Raw genomic sequence first — 20,395 nt, forward strand, 5'->3', positions numbered from 1 at the left:
ATTAAATAGCTAAGGTTTGTATAGTTAGGAAAAATACAAATTATCTACGAATTTGTCATTTGTTCCGTACCTGAAATACAAACCACGCTATTTAATATGGGTGACTCAACCCTTAGGTAGGGTGGAAAGTCCCAGCCATACTGGCTTTTGGCTTTTTGCCTGGGGACTCAGTATGTGTGTGTGTTAGTACTCAAAGATAAGGAGTCCCTGCACCTCGCAAGTGCCTTGCTCTGCAAGGAACGCGGCCTACGTAAGCTTGTGTGTGAAGGAATGATGTGTGACTCGTCCTAGGAAGTTGACCTGAAGTCCTTTAGATGGAATTCCAGGATAGGACGCTCCCAATACCACCTCGTAATGGTATGGGGACGTGACAATATTAACATAATATTAGGAACACAAGGGAACATGGTTTACTTGCAGTGGTTTGAGGTCAGCTGTGCAGAGAACCCAGGATGCTGCTTTCCCCAAGAGAGGGGAGGATGAAGAAAAGAATAAGGGCCAGGCATACCTTTTCATTCATGCAGACTAAAACCGGGTAACAATGCCCTCAACCATCTGCTACTTGTCCATTAAGGAGCCTGAGGTTTAAACCAGCTGTTGTGCAGCCACCACAGGGCCGATAGAGAACGTATCGAGCCTCCTGTGGGTCACGTCTTGCAGGTAGTGGGCTGTGAAGGTCGTCTTGACACTTCCAAACCCCTGCTTGTAAAACCTGCGTCACCGAGTAGTTTCTCTTGAAGGCCAGGGACGTAGCAATGCCCCTGACATCGTGTGCTCTGGGGGGACGTGACGGAGGAGGGTCAGGATTCAGGGAATGATGGATAACCCTGCGAATCCATGCTGAGATAGTGTTTTTAGTGACCCTCCTCTTCGTCCTTCCGGTGCTAACAAACAATGCCTGCACCCGCGGACGAACTGCAGCTGTTCTCTTAAGATAGAGCCTCAGACTACTCACTGGGCACAGTAGGAGATGGTCTGGGTCATCTGTTACAGAACGCAGACTCAAAGAGTCGAACCGAGGGTCCGGCGCTCCTGGATTTTGAGTCTTAGCTACAAACTCAGGGACGAATCTGAACGTTACCTTCCCCCATCCCCTTAAATGGGCGATGTCATATGAGAGACCATCAAGTTCGCCAACTCGTTTGGCCGAGGCCAAAGCAAGTAGGAACACTGTCTTCCAAGTCAGGTGGCGATCAGAAGCCTGGCGTAATGGTTCGAAGGGAGGTCTCTTAAGAGACCTGAGAACTCGAACCACGTTCCATGGAGGAGGTCTCACTTCCGACTGAGGGCAGGTAAGTTCATAACTTCGTATAAGTAGAGAAAGTTCCAGCGAAGAAGAAATGTCCATTCCTTTGAGCCTGAAGGCAAGACTTAAGGCTGAGCGATAGCCTTTCACTGCCGAGACTGAAAGGCGCATTTCCTCCCGTAAATACACGAGAAACTCCGCTATTGCTGGAATAGTGGCATCGAGTGGAGAGATACCCCTTCCACGACACCAACCACAGAAAACTCTCCACTTCGCCTGGTAGACCCCTGCGGATGACTTTCGCAGGTGTCCAGACATCCTTTCCGCAACTTGTTGCGAAAAGGCTCTCTCTGTGAGGAGATGCTGGATAGTCTCCAGGCATGAAGCCGCAGCGAAGCTACGGCTTTGTGAAGGATGTTGGCGTGTGGTTGTTTGAGTAGCTCGTGCCGTGGAGGAAATTCTCTCGGGAGTTCCGTCAGGAGCTGCAGAAGGTCCAGAAACCACTCTGCGTGATGCCATAGCGGAGCTATCAAGGTCATACACAGGTTGACCGATATTCTGGTCTTGTTGAGCACCCTCTTCATCAGACTGAACGGGAGAAAGGCGTACACGTCGATGTTGTCCCACTGTTGTTGGAAGGCATCTTACCAGAGTGTCTTGGGGTCCGGGACTGGGGAGCAGTACAGCGGAAGCTTGAAATTCAAGGCTGTCGCGAACAGATCCACCATCGGGGAACCCCACAAAGTCAGGACTTTGTTGGCTACTAGACGATCCAAAGACCACTCGGTACTCACTATCTGTGATGCCCTGCTCAGATTGTCGGCGAGCACATTTCTCTTGCCTGGAATGAAGCGAGCTGATAGTGGAATCGAGTGGACTTCGGTCCATCTCAGTATCTCCACTGCAAGATGGGATAGCTGCTCTGAAAAGGTACCTCCCTGCTTGTTGATGTAAGCCACTACCGTGGTGTTGTCGCTCATCCCCACCACAGAGTGACCCGCCAGGTACTGTTGGAACTGCTGAAGTGCCAGGAATACGGCCTTCATTTCTAGCAGATTTATGTGGAGGCACTTTTCTGATTCTGACCACAGGCCTGAGGTCCTGTGGTTCAGAACATGTCCCCCCCCCCCCCTTTCTTTGAGGCATCTGAAAACGGCATCAATCTGGGGGGAGGACGAGAAGATCCACTCCCTTTCGTAGGTTCTCGTCTGTCACCCACCACTGAAGGTCCGTCCGTTCCGCAGGACCCATAGGGACCAAGACGTCCGGGGAATCGTGTCCTTGATTCCACCAGGACTTGAGTCGCCATTGCAGGGATCTCATCCTGAGGCGACCGTTTGGAACTAGACGAGCCAGGGAAGAAAGGTGACCGAGGAGACGCAACCATAATTGGGCTGGGATTTTTTCCCGTCTGAGGAAAAGGTCTGCGACCCTCCTCAGCCTTGATATCCTGTCGTCTGATGGGAAGGCTTTGTGGAGATTGGTGTCCAAGATCATACCTAGATATACCAGTTGTTGAGTTGGAAGCAGAGAAGACTTCTCGAGATTTACCATGATCCCTAGATCTTGGCAAATTCCTAGAAGCTTGTCCCGGTGTCGAAGAAGGGTCGACTCCGAGTCTGCCAGGATCAGCCAGTCGTCCAGATAACGGAGGAGACGGATGCCGATCCTGTGTGCCCACGAAGAAATCAGGGTGAACACTTTGGTAAATACCTGAGGTGCTGTGGAGAGACCAAAACACAGCACCTTGAACAGGTAGATCTTGTTGTCTAGGCTGAATCTTAAGTACTTCCTTGAAGATGGATGGACTGGGATCTGGAAGTACGTGTCCTTCAGGTCCAGTGTACACATGAAGTTTTGTGGTCTCACTGCAAGTCTGACCGTGTCTGCTGTCTCCATGCTGAACGGAGTTTGACAAACCCTGTTCAGAGCTGAGAGGTCGATGACTAGTCTCCAGCCTCCAGACGCCTTCTTTACAAGAAAGTGTCGAGTGAAGAAGCCTAGGGAACCGTCAACGACTTCCTGGAGAGCATCCTTCTTTAACATGGTCTCGACTTCTGCCCGCAGGGCTTGCCCCTTTGCCGATCCCATGGCATAGGAGCTCAACGACACTGGATCCATTGTCAGGGGAGGTGAAGATGTCGTGAACGGGACGCGATATCCCCAACTGATTACGGAAATCGTCCAGGAATTGGCCCCAAGTTGCTGCCACCTGATCGTGCAACTTTGTAGGCATCCCCCCACTGGTGGACATGCAGGGGGACTGCCAATCCTAGCGTTTGCAGCCTCAGCCACTCCCTCTAGGATTTTTCCCTCCCCTGGCGGACTTTTTGCCTTTCTTGTCTTTGACAGGAAAGGGCTGCTGTTTGAACACCGTTGTCTTTGCTGCCACTGCCGGTTTCGTCGTCTTGGATGGGCGAGGTTGTTGAGGTGCTGGAGGTTTGTAGGGCTTTGATGTGAGAGCCCTCTGGAGGAGAGAGTCCTGATTGGATTTCCTCCACCTCTCAGCTGCCTGTTCCACATCTTTAGGCTCAAACAGATTCTTTCCCAAAAGGGAAGAATGTCTAAGCCTGCTGACTTCGACGGCTGGGACCTTCGAATGGAACCTTTCTGCCACCGCATCACGTCGTTTTAAGATGGAATTGGCCCACAAGTTTGAGAATTGGGGGGGCCAGGAACTCAATGGTGCGGGTGCCCGAAAGGAGGAAGGTCTCCAGGGCTTTCCTGGCGCTCTCCTTAGACAGATCCTCGGATCGCAACAGGATGCATAGAGACCCCAGCCAGACGTCCAGCCACGAAGTAGCCTGCATGGCACACTTCGCAACCTTCTCCTGACTTAGGATCTCTGTCACCGAGAAAGTTACTTGCCGGCTAGAGAGCCTCTCTAGAGGGACTCCCTTGGTAAGCTCTTCCACAGAGTGGTGCAGGGGAAGAGCTAAGCAAGACTCCTCCATGATCTCAAAGTACCTCCTCTGGTGGATACGAGGAGGAGGGAGGAGCTTGTTGCCAGCAGTGGAACGGCTGGAGGAGGCAAGTTCGGAGAGCTGGCCCTCAACCTTATCCCTGGCACTCTTCACTCCTTGGGACCAGGGCAAAGCCGCACTGGCCTTAGCGGGCTTTTGGGTGCCAAAGACTCGGTCCAGGACCGTGTCCTTGCCCTCACGAGGAGGAATCTCAGGGTCCGGGAACCCGTTGAGATGCCTCATCAGGGTCAGGACCTGCCAGTAGGCATGCTCTGACTCCTGTTGCTCTCCTCCTGGAGAACTGGCAGCAAAGTCTCCCGTCCCCAAAGGCTCTACTTGGGGGGGACACGTGGACGTTCTCCGCTGGTCTTGTTGGCTCTGCTCGAATCCTAGAAGACGACTTAGGGATGGTCTTAGAGTCCTTAGGTTGCCTCCTAGTAGGGATACAGGACTCCAATAGCGAAGTCTGAGGGCTCTTCTCCGCCCCTACTCGGGACGATTCTCCTGCTCGAGGTGGGGTTTCTCCCATTGGTGCGATGGGAGAACGTCTCACCTCAGTAGACTCCCCTGAGGACGGAAAATCCTCGTCCACAGGAGATGGAGAGAAAGTCTGAGGGGGGAGGGAGCCATCCTCAAGGATTTCCTAGGAGCCAGCTTGACCCTGGGAGAAGTTACCACGACTTCTACTCCTCTCTTCCTCTTCACTGGGGTCGTAGCTGCCCTTGATTTGAGGCCCAACTCAGAGAAGGCAGGCTTGACAGCCTGAACGACAGCTCTGATAAGGGGCCCAAACCATGGCTGCTTACTGACAGATGCTGTGTCAGAGACTCCCTCTGGAGGGAAGGGGATCGGGCGATCCTTCGGAGTAGACACTACAACGGGGCCTGCTTGAAAAGAAAGGAGAGAAGAAGGTTGGTTCCTGGACCTATCTGAAGACTTCCCCTATTCCTGCGAGCGCGCTGGTACGCGCTTGCGGGGGGGGGGGGTGAAGCCGACGACCTGGATGCTCTCGTTCCTGAAGCCTCGCGCTGTGAATCCCGATGGGAATCGTGCCCAGGATCGCGCTGGCGCTTGCGCGATGGAATATTCACTGGTTCGCGTCTGTGCGTGCGCGCGGGCGCGGGCGAGCGTTGACTAGGAGGAGAACGATGGCGCACAGGCGAGCGATGGCATGCAGGCGAGCGATGGCGCACAGGCAAGCAATGGCGCACAGGCGAGCAATGGCGCGCAGGTGAGCGACTACGCACTGGCGAGGGTGCGCGTGGGCGCGCAGGTGAGCGACTACGCACTGGCAAGGGTACGCGTGGGCGCGCAGGCGATCTATGGCGAGCAGGCGCGTGGGCGTACTGGCGAGCGATGGCGCGCAGGTGATCGGTGGCGCGCAGGTGATCGGTGGCGCGCAGGTGCGTGATCTGGCGAAGGCAGAGAGAGCGCAGTAGGAACAACAAGCGTAGTTGCATGCGAAGGTGACTGCTCGTGGGCGCGTGGGCGCACAGGATCTCGGAGACCTCTAGAAGAGTGCACAGCAAGGGCTGGAACATGTGCACACGGAGGTGACTGCGCGGGCAGGCAAGGGCTGACGAGTGGGCGAGGTCCGAGGGCGCGCAGGAGATCGCTGACGAGAAGGCGAAAGTAGAGTCTTCCCTCTTGTGCCCAGATCCGGAGATCGTGGTCGCGCAGGTGAAGAGCACTGGCGAGCTGGAGATCGTGGGCGCGTGGCGCGCAGATGTGCGCTGGCGAGGAAAAGATCGCTGGCATACAGGAGATCGCTGGCATACAGGAGATCGCTGGCGCGCAGGTGAGCGCTGGCACGCAGGAGATCGACAGCGAGCAGGAGAGCGCTGGCCCGTAGACTCTGCAGCAGGAGATCGCTGGCGCGTCGTCCCTGGCACAGAATGTTTCAAGAAAATAGTCTCAGGAACAGCAGGCGAACGCTTGCGCGCAATTGCGCACCAGCGCGCAGGAGAACGTGGGCGCACAGAGCGAGGAGAATCCTCTGCGGGGGACTGCGAAGGCGAAGAACCGAAGAGGCGTCTCCTAACTTCCTTGTGGGGAGAGGGAAGGCCTCTACGGCGAAGAGGAAGATGAGCCTTACGTCTGATACGTCCTCTGGGGGCAGCAGGCAGACCATAATCAGTCCTCCGAAGAGGAGTCTCTGTTAGTGAACTCCCCCGAGGGGGAGAATCACCTGCAGGAGAGACCGTTGGACTTAGCTCCTCCCTCGAAGGATGTTCGGAGGGGGGAACTAAGCCTTCAGCAACATCAGCACCCAAGGCAGAGGTTTGACCTAACTCGTCGGAAGCCTCTGCCACAACAACGTCGACGATAGGCAGAGGGTCAACCTCTGCTATCGCCGGCGACTGTTTGACAGCAGCCCCCATCCTGATTATGTCAAACAGGGCTTCCTTGGAGGGCGAACCCTGAAGCCCCAAGGAAGCCCAAAGCTGCAATAAATCATCATTAGACACATTAGCAGAAATAACCTCGCCCGGGGGAGGAGGAGGAGCTGCCTCGCTATGGGAGGCAACGCCCTCTCCCGCACCCCGAGGTTAGCGAACACAAGTATGGCCTACGCTACCACTTGATGGCCTCTCGGAAGAGACCGATCGAGTGGGAGCTTCGGAGGAGGTTTGGGCTACGGAAGAAGAGTCCTTGGGATTTTCTCTCTTCAAGGAAACCCTTGAAGGAGAAATATCCCATTTAGACTTCTTCTTCTGGCGCCGTGAAAACCTCTCCCACTGGGAGGTAGACCACTCCCTACACTCACCGCATACTTTATTTCTTTCACACCGTTGGCCCCTGCAATAAGGACATAAGGTGCGAGGGTCTGTGTCCACCACCGACATAAACATTCTGAAAGGGCGGTCAGGTAAGCCGGGACACTTCTGCATGGTAGAGGCCAACTTCCAAACACACTGAAAAGAAAAAGCAAAAAACAAAGATCAAAGGCTGTCATAAGCGAAGGTGGGAGCAGACACGTCTGATCGTCACCCGAGCCAAAAGCAAAGTGAAGTATTCACAGGTGTGTGAAGGGGGGAAGGGGTGGCAAGCTACGTCTCCCTGCCCCCTCGCTAACTAGCGAGGGGGTAGTAATCCCTCGTTAAAATTCTAATGGCTCATCATTTCAGCTACGCCGAAAGTAATACCCATATTAAATAGCGTGGTTTGTATTTCAGTTACGGAACAAATGAATAATAAAATTAAACTTATGAATTAAATGACTTATATTAGTAATTGCCTAATAGGCCTTAAGTTCGCGCGTGCGTAATATGTACCTGTCAAAGGTAAGAAGTAAATTACCTCGTGAGGTTACCACAGCCACGGTGAACAGTTCTAATAAAAAGAACTCAGTGAAAAGGCCGGCATCTTCATAGAAATTTAACTTTGAACAAAACTAAACGTTCAAACTCCAAGACGACGACAATTTTGGAACACGTTAACATTTGAGATAAGTGTCTGCATTATTTTGTATCTTTGGACATGTCTAGGGAAAAGAGTAATGTACGGCAATATCACAATGTTTTATTAGTGGATCTACTATTTGATGTAAGGTGTTTTGGTTGTCGAGTAATTGTTTTGTTCATTAAATACAAGTAAGGTTGAAATTAAAATAAATTCCAACATAATTCCAAAATTGTCCATGTATTCCATATAATATTCCGGAGGTGAATTCGACGTGTTTATCGTTCGGTGAAATAAGTGATTTTTTAGAAATGGCTAACTGGCTATCTGTCGCTCGGTATTTCGAATGGTAACCAATATGGAACTCAAGTGCGACGTAATTAGTAACATATACTGTATTATGTATTATAATTTATTTCATATTTGTATATAATGTACTCGGTAACCCGTAAGCATCGATAATTTTAGGTGGGCTGTTATCTTTTAAATATTTGCAGGCTATTGATATTAAATCCATTAATTATAATTATATAAGTAATCATGTCTGATAAAGAGGAAGAGTTTGTTGACGCTATGAATATTATATCATCCTTGAGGAGGATAGGGGAAATAAATTAGTACAGTATCTTATCGCTACAAAACAATAGTTTTTGGTTACAATTCTTCACCTTTTATATTAAATTTTGTTATGAAACATCATGCAGAAAGTTATCCTGATGATAAGTGTAAAGAAATATTGACTAATAACTTTTATGTAGACAATCTTCTTATAACTGGTAATAACATTGATGAAACTAAAAATTTGTATAAGCAAGCTAATGATAGGATGGAACAAGGGGCTTTATTTTAAGGTCTTGGAACTCCAATTGTGTAGAGTTGAGAGAAGAAATGGCATCGGCTAATAGACTTGTTGAACATTCTTGCGAAGAGGATAAAGTATTGGGTTATAGATTCAACGTAAATAATGGTTCTTTTAGTCTTGCGCCTTGTAAAATAGACCCAGAAGCAGACACAAAAAGAAAAGTATTGTCATAAACTTCTAAAATATTTGATCCTTTGAATATAGTCCTTCCTGTAACAATAAGAGGCAAAATTTTAATGAGAAAAATATGGAAATTAGATGTTGGTTGGGATCAAAATTTACCTAAAGACATTTGTTGGGAAATGAAAATTATTAGCAGAGATTTTGAAATGTTATCTGAACTTAAATTTACTAGAGAGTCCCTTAATGAACTAGATTCGTATGGTCTTCATATTTTTTGTGATAGCTCTGTGGAGGCCTTTCTTAATCATCTGGGGGCTATTGTCTAGATACAATACTGTATGTAGGGTTATCTTAAGAGGACCGGGTCGCCTGGGGGAGGGGCTATTGAAAGATTGCTTACATCAGTTCCAAAAAAGCTTGCACGATACTATAGGTGATGCTCCTCAAATTGCAAAATTTAAGGACTCAGTTAGGAGGTGATGTGAGCTAAATTAAAACAAAATGAGGTCATAATCACGAGAATACTGCATGGGTGGTGTACAGTATTTCAAAGTTACTTGTGAACCAATGTACTACTGTATAGCATATAAGTTTAGCTTTACTTCAGTTGGTGGTATAATTGTGGGCGCACATTATATGACTAATAGGAAACTATAGTTCCAAGTTTTTCCAGCTTGAGAGTTTCTTATAAAATTTGGGTAACAAAGTTATCAACTATTTTCTAACAGGGAACACTAGACACATACTAGAGCTGTTACCTTCAATTCGTCATATGCATGATATTGGGATCCCTTTTTTTTCTGAAAATTACACTATGTACCGTATAAGCTTTTAGACTTGGGAATCATTGGAACCATCTTTAAATTGCAAACACCTAAGAAAAATTTAAAATAAAAAGAGGTCCAATCTTTATGCATGCTATCACAAGATCAAAATTACATTGGTAAAGCTTTATTTATTGGCCATTTCTTCTTACCTGTGTGGTAGACTTATCTATGATACAAACTTTTTAAAAATACATATTCAGTCATATTACCGAAAACTTCTTCACAATGATATTTTCAAGAAACTGCATAGTATCAAATTACTCGTAAATTTATCCCCATTGCCTTTAGGGATCAACATCCCAGAAATAATCCCTGCGTTGTTTTAACAATACTAAAAGATATCCTGGCTCTCAATCTATACAATATGATATAATTGGATACTACGTTACTTTCATTTCTATAAATGTGAGATTTCAGGTTTAACATTTAATAATGGTACAGTACTGTACTTACTTATTTTCCTGTCTCATTATTAGATTGTAGCACATGCAGTATAATATTAGACAGTACCACATTTAATTAATCCCTTTTTGGGTAAATCTCTGATGTGTTGATACTTCTTATTTTTTATTTTGTCTTTCAGGCATACCGTCAGTGGGTAAAACGAAACGGAGAGGAAAAGCTCCTGCCAGGAATCAACCTAAACCACGATCAACTTTTCTTCCTAAATTATGCCAGGATCTGGTGTGGTACTATGAGACCAGAGGATGCCCTCTCCAAGATCAGATCATCAGTGCATTCTCTGGGCCCAATTCGAGTTTTAGGTCCTCTCTCCAACTCTGCAGACTTCGCCAAAGCCTATAACTGTCCTGTTGGCAGTAGGATGAACCCAGAGAAAAAATGCTCTGTCTGGTGAATATCTTTAGAAGACAAATCTGAGCCAAAGTTGATTATCTCAATCCACATGGTTTTCTCTCACCTGCCATCTCGTTGAAGAGTAAGAAAGAGAACTGTGATGGAGCCGTGTATTTTTCAAGTCAAGGAGTTTGACCACAAAGGCTTTGTAACATTCTTGGTAAACGATTGGTGAGAATGATTCAATGGGCTGTGTTGTGTACTATTGTTCTTAGAGGGTAACCAAGAGTTTGATGGTCATTTTCATTATTTGGAACTTGTTCCAATAAAGCAAACTTATCTCTAGTCTGAATGCTAAAAACCTCAAACTAATGTGGCAAAGGACTTTGATATTCTTATTCCATGGACATAATAGCGCCGGAAGTAATGAGTTATATTTATCCCAGTTTTGCCCCTGAATTAGAAAGCTACCTTTGAATGCCTATGGGAAGTTAGATGTCTCAGGATAATACATGTTAGATAACTAAGAGTTTGTACAATATGAGAGGTATTAGAGTATGAAGAAAATATTTTTGCATTTAAAATGTACAACATATAAAATTTTTATTGTAATTTGGTTACTGTTTAACACTTAGTTCCGAAATTATTTTTATCTGGTAGTGTTGGGTAGTTAGTGATGAAAAATTGGTTGTAATATTCTTGGATTGCATATACACTGGTGAGGGACAATAATGTTCAGGGGCTACCTTACAAAAGGGCATTGAGATTTAGACGAGTCGGACAAAAAACATTGTTGCTCTCATTTGGTATTTCTTCAAAACCTCATATACAATATATAGATCTATTTATAGTGAACTTTTGGTGGTATATATGAATATTTCCTTGCTGTTAACGTGCATCTGATTGCCAGATGAAAGCATTTTTTATATATATATCTCATGGATACTCAAAGAATATTTTCTATTTTTATGTAATTTTTTTTCTTCCAAGTAACATTAAGTGTCTTCGTGGTTTTCTTCTTCTGGCCTGTCTTGATGTTGTTCTCTCCTCTGCATCAAATAAACAAGTTTTTGTCATTAATCTTTCTTATTGTGACTTACTAGTATATAAGTGTTTTGGACAGGGGGTTGTGAAACTGAAGATATATATATATATATAGCAGAGGAAAATCTATTTAACACAAATTTATTCCACTAATTAAAAGGTAATTCTTTCAATCCATACAGCATAATGCAGTATTCTACTTATATGTCACTAAGCGGTAAATTAAAAACCATGTGTTACTTATATAAGTAGAGACAGAGGAGACCTCTGATATTTTATGATATATTGATGTTTGCCATCTAAATGATAAAAGGAACCTGTTAACTTAAAAAAAAAATAAAAGTATTGGAAAATCTTATGTATGTATATATACATATACACATACACATATACATATATATACATATATACATGCATTATATATATATATATATATATATATATATATATATATATATATATATATATATATATATATATATATATAATGAAAGACAACTTTTTCAAGTTTGTCAAAATATTTATTTTTTCTTTGCTCTTAGTTGACCATCCTTAGTAGCTCTATGTAAATAGACTAGCCCATGCTATTTTTAAGTCGCATTGTAATATTACAAAGCTAAGCAATGAAGGCAGGCTTTGTTGCATGGAATTTCCAACCAACCAATTTGTCAATACTTGAACATAAGTACACGTATTTAGAGGGATTTTAACTTTTTAAACTCAAGAATATGACTCCTATGCTCCCACACTATCTGTTCTTCTCATCATAAATGATTTCTATCAATATTAATGAGAGATTTTAGAGCGCAGATATAGTTTTTATCATTAATTGATCACTAGTGAAATATATTAATGTTACCAGAGTAATAAATTCTATATCAATATCACGGAATTCCTAGTTGTATTTATTCATTTTTTTCAGTTAAAAATACTCCATAGAAAAATTAATAATTAATATATTTTCATTCTCAGCCATCAAAATTTTTCAAAAATATTTCTCAGAAAAAAAAATAAGATTATGCTTGTCAATTCTAGAAATTTCTCTCACCTTCACACTACATTTCTCCCCTTGTAAAGTATAAAATGAAAGATTTTATGTATGTAGTTCTCATAGTTTGCATTTTATTCCCCCCTGTGATGAGTAGGGTGCTTGTCTCCTGAGTGTATTCTAGGGAAAAGAAAGAAAATGTCTGGCAGGCTGGGACCAACTGCAGGAAAAACCTATTTTTGGGAAGGTGTTGTGTGGTTCCCAAGGACTTTCCTATAAAAGGCTAGAACAGAAAATCCATTACAACATAAAATACCAAAGAGATATATCATACCTCTGCTCCCGGTCCAGTATATCAATAGGCAAGGAAAAGACTCGGATAGTATTTGGGAGACACGGATTCAGGCTCTATTGAACCCATCACAGCACCTTCAATGCTAAATAAATACAGTAGACTTTAAATCAATGACAAGTCATCATTGAGAACCAATACAAGACAATACAAGACACAATGCATCCTGGGATTTTATGCCCAGACGTAACCTCTACGACTGGAGCAGGACTCTTATGTCCCACTTCCCTTCACGAGTCTAGGGAGGTGGGAAGGGATCATACAATTTTTCTCCAAAAACAGGTCTCTTCTTCATCAAACACCTTTTTTGGGGTTAGGAGGCTGAGTGGTCATTAAGGACTAATGCCAGAGGAGAACTAAAGCAGATAAGTGCACCACAAAGGTTAAGTTGCTTACAACTATGCAAACGTTCAATTCATGTTTGTATACTGGGGTGAAAATAAGAGACTAACAAGTCAGTCACTCACCTAATAAGAGAAGATCCTTGAGGAAGGAGCTAGATTACTATCATGGTGCCTATGCTAAAGGACCCGATTAAGGGTGGCCTTTCATACCTGACTTCCCCTTGGAGGTACCAGGAACGAGCCAAGCTGAGCACGTGATGTACCTCTTGGATTTGTTTCAGGTACTGTCTTATTAAAACCCTATGCCCAAACCAACCTGTAAAGCTCTGAATATCCCGAAATTGCATATCAGCAAAAAATTCCAACGATGAAGTAAGTTTACTCACATCATGGGTTTCAGGGATGGAGAAAAGATCTGTTTTTTATGAGGAAAGTCATTGGAAAACGGGCACTCCTACAGCAGTTGTGGATCACAGCTAATATGATTGGAGGGTAAACACAGGACAGGTTACTATCACTAGACTAAAGAGGGTCCCAGCTTTTCATATTTGCCAATAAATAAAAGAACTAGAGTCAGAATCATAAGATGGCCAGAAGCGAGGGTGAGGAACTCTTGTTCACTACACAATGCTGCAAGATCACAGACTTGCGCCCCCAAGGCTAAGGCTATCAGAAATACTGTATAGCCTTCTAGAGTAACTGTTTCAGAAAAATAAGAGAAATCTTTGATTTGGACAAAAATTCAACCCCTCAAATGACCAAGAAACTGAAGGGGTTAGTAGGCAAAGGCCTGAGTAATCTTTTGGAACATGTCAGTCTAAATCCACATTAAAAGCCTGATTGAGAGGTTCTGTCAATGTAGATTTGCATAATAAGATTGTTAATAGCTTAACCTTCCTAATCTTTAAAGAAGTGGACTAGAAAGAAAGCAAAGAAACCTAAGGAAGGCCATCTATTCTTTACACACTGACTGGTATTGTCTGGTGAATGAAGACCTCTTACAGCCCATTAGATACTGTATGTCCCTTGAGGGCTGAAAAATCTTCCACATATATGGGAAAAAATCCAGGAGTGAGGGTTCTTGGTCAGAAAAGAGGAAGTAAAAATATTCCAACTCCTTACTTTGGTACGCCGTGCTGATTGAAGAGGGTGTGACCTCGGTCTCGGATGCTGAAGTGGTAAATGGACTGTTTGGTCCCAGTGGAGCCATAAGCACACCTGTCCCTGAGAAGTCATTGGAGTAAGAGCATAGCTGTCCCTCAGTAGTCTGGATGGATCTTACAAATAAAATTAGGAGGAAACATGAATTAAGGACCATCTGTTCCAGTCCAAGATCAGTGTCTCGTGCAACCGCTGGAGAATCCTCATTTAAAGCTATTTAAAATTGAATCTTGATTCTCTGGTCACAAACAGGTGCACTTAGAAATTCGGGATACCGTATTTCTGAAGATCTCTTTAAAGGAGCTCTGATCTAAGATTCACTCAATGTCCAAGTTTGTCTGAACAGGGTCTGGTGGATTGGGGCTAGGAATAAATCCTTCTCCTGAAGAAACTTTACAATTCAGAGAACCACTGCATGGAGAGTTCTTGAGCAAGATCCTTCTCGAGACAAAACTTTTGTCTGGTTGTCGATGAAAATCTTTGTGAGAGAAAGTTCCTTTTTATATTAAGGTTCTTCAATATCAGTAAAACTACCAACAGTTCAAACACATTTATATGAAATGCTGGGAACTGAGGGTCCCATTTCCCAAACACATAGGTCTCATCTTAATGACTAACCCAACCTGACTTTGATGCCTCTGTATGAAGAATCATTGATGTCGGGTGGGAGGGACCAATGGGACTGAAATGGAGAGCGCCTTTGGTGAGGTCTGTAGTCTGGATTTTTTTTGTGCAACAACTGAGTAATCAATACAGACTTTCTTGAAGCCCTTTCTGAGCCACCCCTCTCGACCTGGTCTAAGAAACTAGGTTGATGATTAAAGCAAACTGGAGAAGACCCAAGACTTTTTCCAGTTATGTCTTGGAGAAGCAAAAACCTAGCCACTTGAATCTCCTTTCTGGAACTAGTCTTGATTCTGTAAAACTGATCAAGAATTCTCGTTCCTGAAGAACTTACAGGCGAGGCATAATTCTTCCTTTCCTGTCTAGACTAGCAAGTCTTCCAAATAGGTAATGACCTGAACTCCCTGCAACTGTAGGAGTTTCATCACTGACCGCCTCAGGGCTCTATTGAGTATGAATCGTATTGCAGTACTTTGAACCTGTACAAGCCCCTCCCAAGCTGAAACCTTAGGTAAGGATGAAAAATGGAGAAGGCCCCTATTGACTTATAAAGTGAAAACCTTTGTATTTTTACATGTAAGTATACCTAAACTACTGTAGGCTTCACAAGCTTAAAAGGCTAATGAACCCCAAGAAAATGATAAAAAAACTCATATAATGTAAATAAGTGACAAAATACTTTATCCAAAATATTTTCCATGCTATAGGGAAAACCAGAACAGTAATGGTATCATACAACAGTACAGCAACCAGAAACATCTTTAGGCTCTGTTAGCCTAAAATTTACTCCTGCCAGGCTAGGAATTTATATAAAAAAAGTGGATAGCAAAATCAGAACTTAACTACTTAACATACAAGTTGATTTGTAGGGTTTTAAGTAAGAGCACTCTGAAAACCATGTGCTGTACATAGACAAACAAAGATGGTGGCCAGGCAGCAAACAAACGCCAAGGATACGTTGTCTATTATTTTCCGAGGTTCTCAGTGATGAAATATGTCATAAGTTGACAAACTATTTCTTCAGTATTGGAGCTGTTACAGGTTCCCTGCTTTACACATTGATATACTGACACTGGTGCAGGGAAGACAATATTACTTTGGTATCTTATGTTGTATTAGATTACTTGTTCTAACCTTTTACGGGAAAGTTCTTGGGAGAATCCCACAGCAACCTAGCCACAAAAATATGACAGGAAAAAAGCCAGTGCAGACACCAACTTGACGTTGTTTATGTGAGGCCAAAAACCAAATCACTACCTCCTCATCCTTCTCTTCTGGTAAATTCAACTATATAAGCTTCGTAATTATTGTACTTTGGATTATACAGTATGGCTCCACTGCATAACTCATTTGTTGGTATAACACATAAAAATGCATTATATTGTCTATCATCTGTAGAAGCAATTTAATACTAGAAATCTGGATAAGTCTGTCACTAGTACTCATTCACAAATTGGTAATATTTTGTTTAATATGAAATAACTTGACTGGTGTGCCTTTTTTTCTGCAAGTCCCTAATATTTTACATTAACTTAGCAACAGCCTCTTTTGAACACACTCGCAATTACCTTCCAACTCTTCAGAAAAAAACAGCATTAAATAAGGGATTTTGACGAAGGAAAAATCTACTTCTGGGCGAGGAACCTGTGTCACCCAGTGAAATGCTCCTTAAAGCACCATTTCAAAGGTATAAATACTGCTAAATATACCAGAGAAAAAAGTTGCATGGAATGCCAGGAATATACCCAGCTCGCTGTAGTGAACGACACCTCGTAGTAACGGGGGATTTTGAGGAGGGAGAAATCTAATTGGAAAGGGACCTATGATAGTGGTATCACTCGCCCCAGTTTTAATACCGACACCCTTTAGGGGTGAGCGAGCTGGGTATATTCCTGGCATTCCATGCAACTTTTTTCTCTGGTATATTTAGCAGTATTTATACCTTTGAAATGGTGCTTTAAGGAGCATTACACGGAGCGACAGAGGTCGAGCCTAGAAATACTTATTTTATCATTTACCACACAATAGTTTTGTGCAATGGAGTCTTGTTCAGTACAATACCATAAAACCAAGCATTATGCAGCCATTATTCCATGCAATTTAGTACCGCACTGAAAAGTCGAGTACCATGCAGCAAGTAACATTCCCATTCAATTTCATCAAATTGAATTCAAACAGATCTCCTATTTACCGATACTTGACATGTTAATGAAATGTAACTTTACCTATGTGTGCATTTATATCAAGTTATTAAGCATCATCAATCATACATAAATCATTATTCCATATTTTAGCTTTTCTATTTATAGTAACTCCAGTGTATATAAAAATACTGTATCATGAAAATTCAAAAATATAATAATACATCTTAGAAATATACAGTGTAATATAGAAATCTATATCACCCATTTCATTTACAGAATATTAATTCATTAGCTTAAAATAAGACCTAAATAACTTTAAGAAGCAAATTTTGGTTTCATTTGAAATAACTGTACCTTATGTAAAAATATATCATCATTAATTAATTAACATTAAATGATTGTTCATTTTAACCATATATATATACATATATATAAAAAAATCTCATTTAGCAATGTAAGGACCTTTGTACAACATATCATCTGCTCTAGTGTCATCAGGGTCTATGATTTTGCTTATTCACTCCACTTATTTTCATTTAACTATTCCTGTCTTGGCATTATTAAACTGTATGGGGATGCATGATGCCCTCTTTTCAATTCCCATCTCAATTCTTTACTACATACGTGTTGAACAGTTATCCTTCTCCAATATTTCCCAAGTGCTGCATTTATCAGAGCACTTCTTTCCCATCTTTCATGTTATGGTTATCGTGAATATTTCTTTGTAGCTATAGGACAAAACTTATGCCCTGTAAGAAGACATATCTGCTGTGTTTAAAAACAATACTACTACCAATATAGCTAATAATCTCTTATTTGTAAACATATGGCAACAATATACAGTAATATCAAGGGTTCTTGGGGTTGTCCTACTTCAAAAACCTCTTATAATTGGTAATAAAAATTCACAAGAGTACTTGGTTTCTGAAAGTGCCAATCACAAGGTTCTTTTGGAACAACTGGCCTCATGTTCTTTTAGAACAACTGGCCTCTTAAGGAGCCAGTCACAAGGTTCTTTAAGTCTTCAAATCCTCATTGGCTGACTAACTTGACTCGATTAAAAGAGCTTTCTTTACCACAATTATCATAATCAAAATATCTATTATTAACATATCTAATGATAAAATTTCAAATGGCTTTCATACAAATTCTTTTTAATTTTTATGCATTCACTTTTAATTTCCTTTTGAGTTTTATGAAAGTAATCCCTTAGCTTCTAGTTGAATGTGATGGCAGAAAGAGGACTATTTTCACTTTGTACTGATTTGTAACATGAAAAAGTAATGAGATTTTTATTGCACAAATTACCGCTTTGTAAATACCATGCAGTTTTGTCGCAAGTTTAGAACACTTATGAAATTAAACGTCTAATTACTGATTTGAAGCTTTTTATTTCTTTGAACTTTTCCCAATATTCATACATTATTGCTTTTCTTTAAGCCTGGCTTACATTGATGGTTACCCCAAAAATAGAAATTCCTGTTTTTTTTTCCTTTCAGTAGGCCGAGCCCTCTAGTATAATACATACATATACCAAGGCACTTCCCCAATTTTGGGGGGGTAGCCGACACCAAACAAATGAAACAAAAAAGGGGACGTCTCCTCTCTATGTTCCTCCCAGCCTAACAAGGGACTCAACCGAGTTCGGCTGTTACTGCTAGGGTGGCACAGCCGACCCTCCCACATTATCCACCACAAATGAAGCTTCATAATGCTGAATCCCCTACTGCTGCTACCTCCGTAGTCATCCAAGGCACCGGAGGAAGCAGCAAGGCCTACCAGAACTGCGTCACAATCGCTCGCCATTCATTCCTGTTTCTAGCATGCTCTCTTGCCTCTCTCACATCTATCCTCCTATCACCCAGAGCTTCCTTCACTCAATGGAGACAATATAGTGTTTAACATCCTCAGCTTGGTACACCAAGATACTTTGCCTTTCAGTTCTCTCACTGATCTCATTCTATAGGTTGATACTTTGCTTACCACATCCAGATCGTGCTGTCTGGTTGAATTACGGAATTTTTTTTTTTACCAGGCAATAACAAATAATTATATATCCTGGAAGAATGAACAGAATCATACGTAATTGAATTAAGGAATAAACAGAACCACATGGAAATTGAATTAAGGTGATCTCAACACTCACAATACAAAGTGGTTAAATTCTGTTTCTCCTACTAATTGCCATGGCTTAAGATCTTTGGATTTGCCTCTGAATCAGATTGTGAGCAAATCATAAGTAAAGCTAATCATAGGTTTGGTAACTGTCTGGACCTAGTGTACACCAAATCCCCTGGTGTTATAAAAAGTAAAGTTGGTTCTCCAGATGGAAAATCATATTATGCCTTGGTTTGGTTAGTAACCAAGAGTGAGCAGTGTGTCCCAGATGTGTCATATGCATATAAAATATATGCTGTATAAAATATCAAGCTGACAGAAATGGAATTTTGAATAATTTCTTTCATTTGAATTTGTCCCAATTACCTAAAATTTTTATGCATGTTGTTTTCTTGAATGAGCTGTTCAACATAATTGCTAGGCATATACCTTTTTGTGTGTTAAAGTGCAGAATGAACGACAAACACTGGTTCAGTAACGACTGTAGATGCACTTATATGGGGAAACAGGAGGCCTATCATCTTAGGAAGGGTAACATATGTGATTCAACTTGGAATAACTACAGTACAGTATACTCTGGTAAGAGCTGTTGCTCATGCTGAGAGTTTATGCTTCAAGAAAAAAGGACACAAATAAATCTGCACTCTTAGGTTTAGGCCTAGAATTAAAGGACACAAATAAATCTGCACTCTTAGGTTTAGGCCTAGACTTAAAGGACACAAATAAATCTGCACTCTTAGGTTTAGGCGTAGACTTAAAGGACACAAATATATCTGCACTCTTAGGTGTAGGCCTAGACTTAACAGGTCCTCCTTTACTTAAACTAGATGGCTGTCACTCAGTATCCAAAGGAAAAGGCAACTCTTTCTGCAAGATGTGTTTGACAGTAAGCAGAGTACTAATAAGAAACTCAATCTTACCCATATTTTCCTGTGGCTAAACTAACTAGTTTAGCTTTTGGATCCCATGATATTAACACACGCCTAATGGACCTTGATGTTTATGGAGATGTAGACCCAAATTATATTTTTTCTTTGTTGTTTATAAATACTGTTTTTTTTTTTTCCTATTTCCTAAGTAGCCTGTTATTTTTTGCAAGTTGACAAAAAGAACTTCTTTTTGCACTTCTTGGATAAGGTGTAATACTCCATTGGGTAAATGTGTGTGGTAGTTCTAGCCCAGCTAATTACCACCAAATATCCGTAACTCCCATATTATCTAAATATTTTGAGCAGTTTTGTAAAACATCTAAATAGGTATGCTGCAATTTAGATTTCACAAAGGCCCTGGAGCAGATGATGCCCTTGCTACAATTTCACATGCTGTAAATAAATCCTTTTATTGTGGTCGAGAAGTTCATATGATTTGCCTTGACTTTAGTGCTGCCTTTGACTGTGTTAAT

At 42.3% G+C, this 20,395-nt stretch overlaps 1 protein-coding gene and 1 long non-coding RNA gene across 4 annotated transcripts in view; one reads left to right on the forward strand and one right to left on the reverse strand.

Annotated features, from left to right (window-relative positions):
- Positions 1-11,644, forward strand: part of Nep1 (Neprilysin 1) — a 76,157-nt gene extending 64,513 nt beyond the window's left edge. The window contains exon 13 of the mRNA XM_068372227.1: positions 10,007-11,644. Coding sequence (XP_068228328.1) covers positions 10,007-10,279 — 273 coding nt within the window. The 3' untranslated portion in view covers positions 10,280-11,644. The remainder of the gene's footprint in view (positions 1-10,006) is intronic.
- The window catches only part of LOC137639932 (uncharacterized), a 56,455-nt gene that overhangs the window by 14,985 nt on the left and 21,075 nt on the right, over positions 1-20,395 (reverse strand). The gene's annotated exons all lie outside the window — the stretch shown is intronic.

This window comes from Palaemon carinicauda, chromosome 4, assembly GCF_036898095.1.
Source record: "Palaemon carinicauda isolate YSFRI2023 chromosome 4, ASM3689809v2, whole genome shotgun sequence".
Classification (NCBI taxonomy): Eukaryota; Metazoa; Arthropoda; class Malacostraca; order Decapoda; family Palaemonidae; genus Palaemon; species Palaemon carinicauda.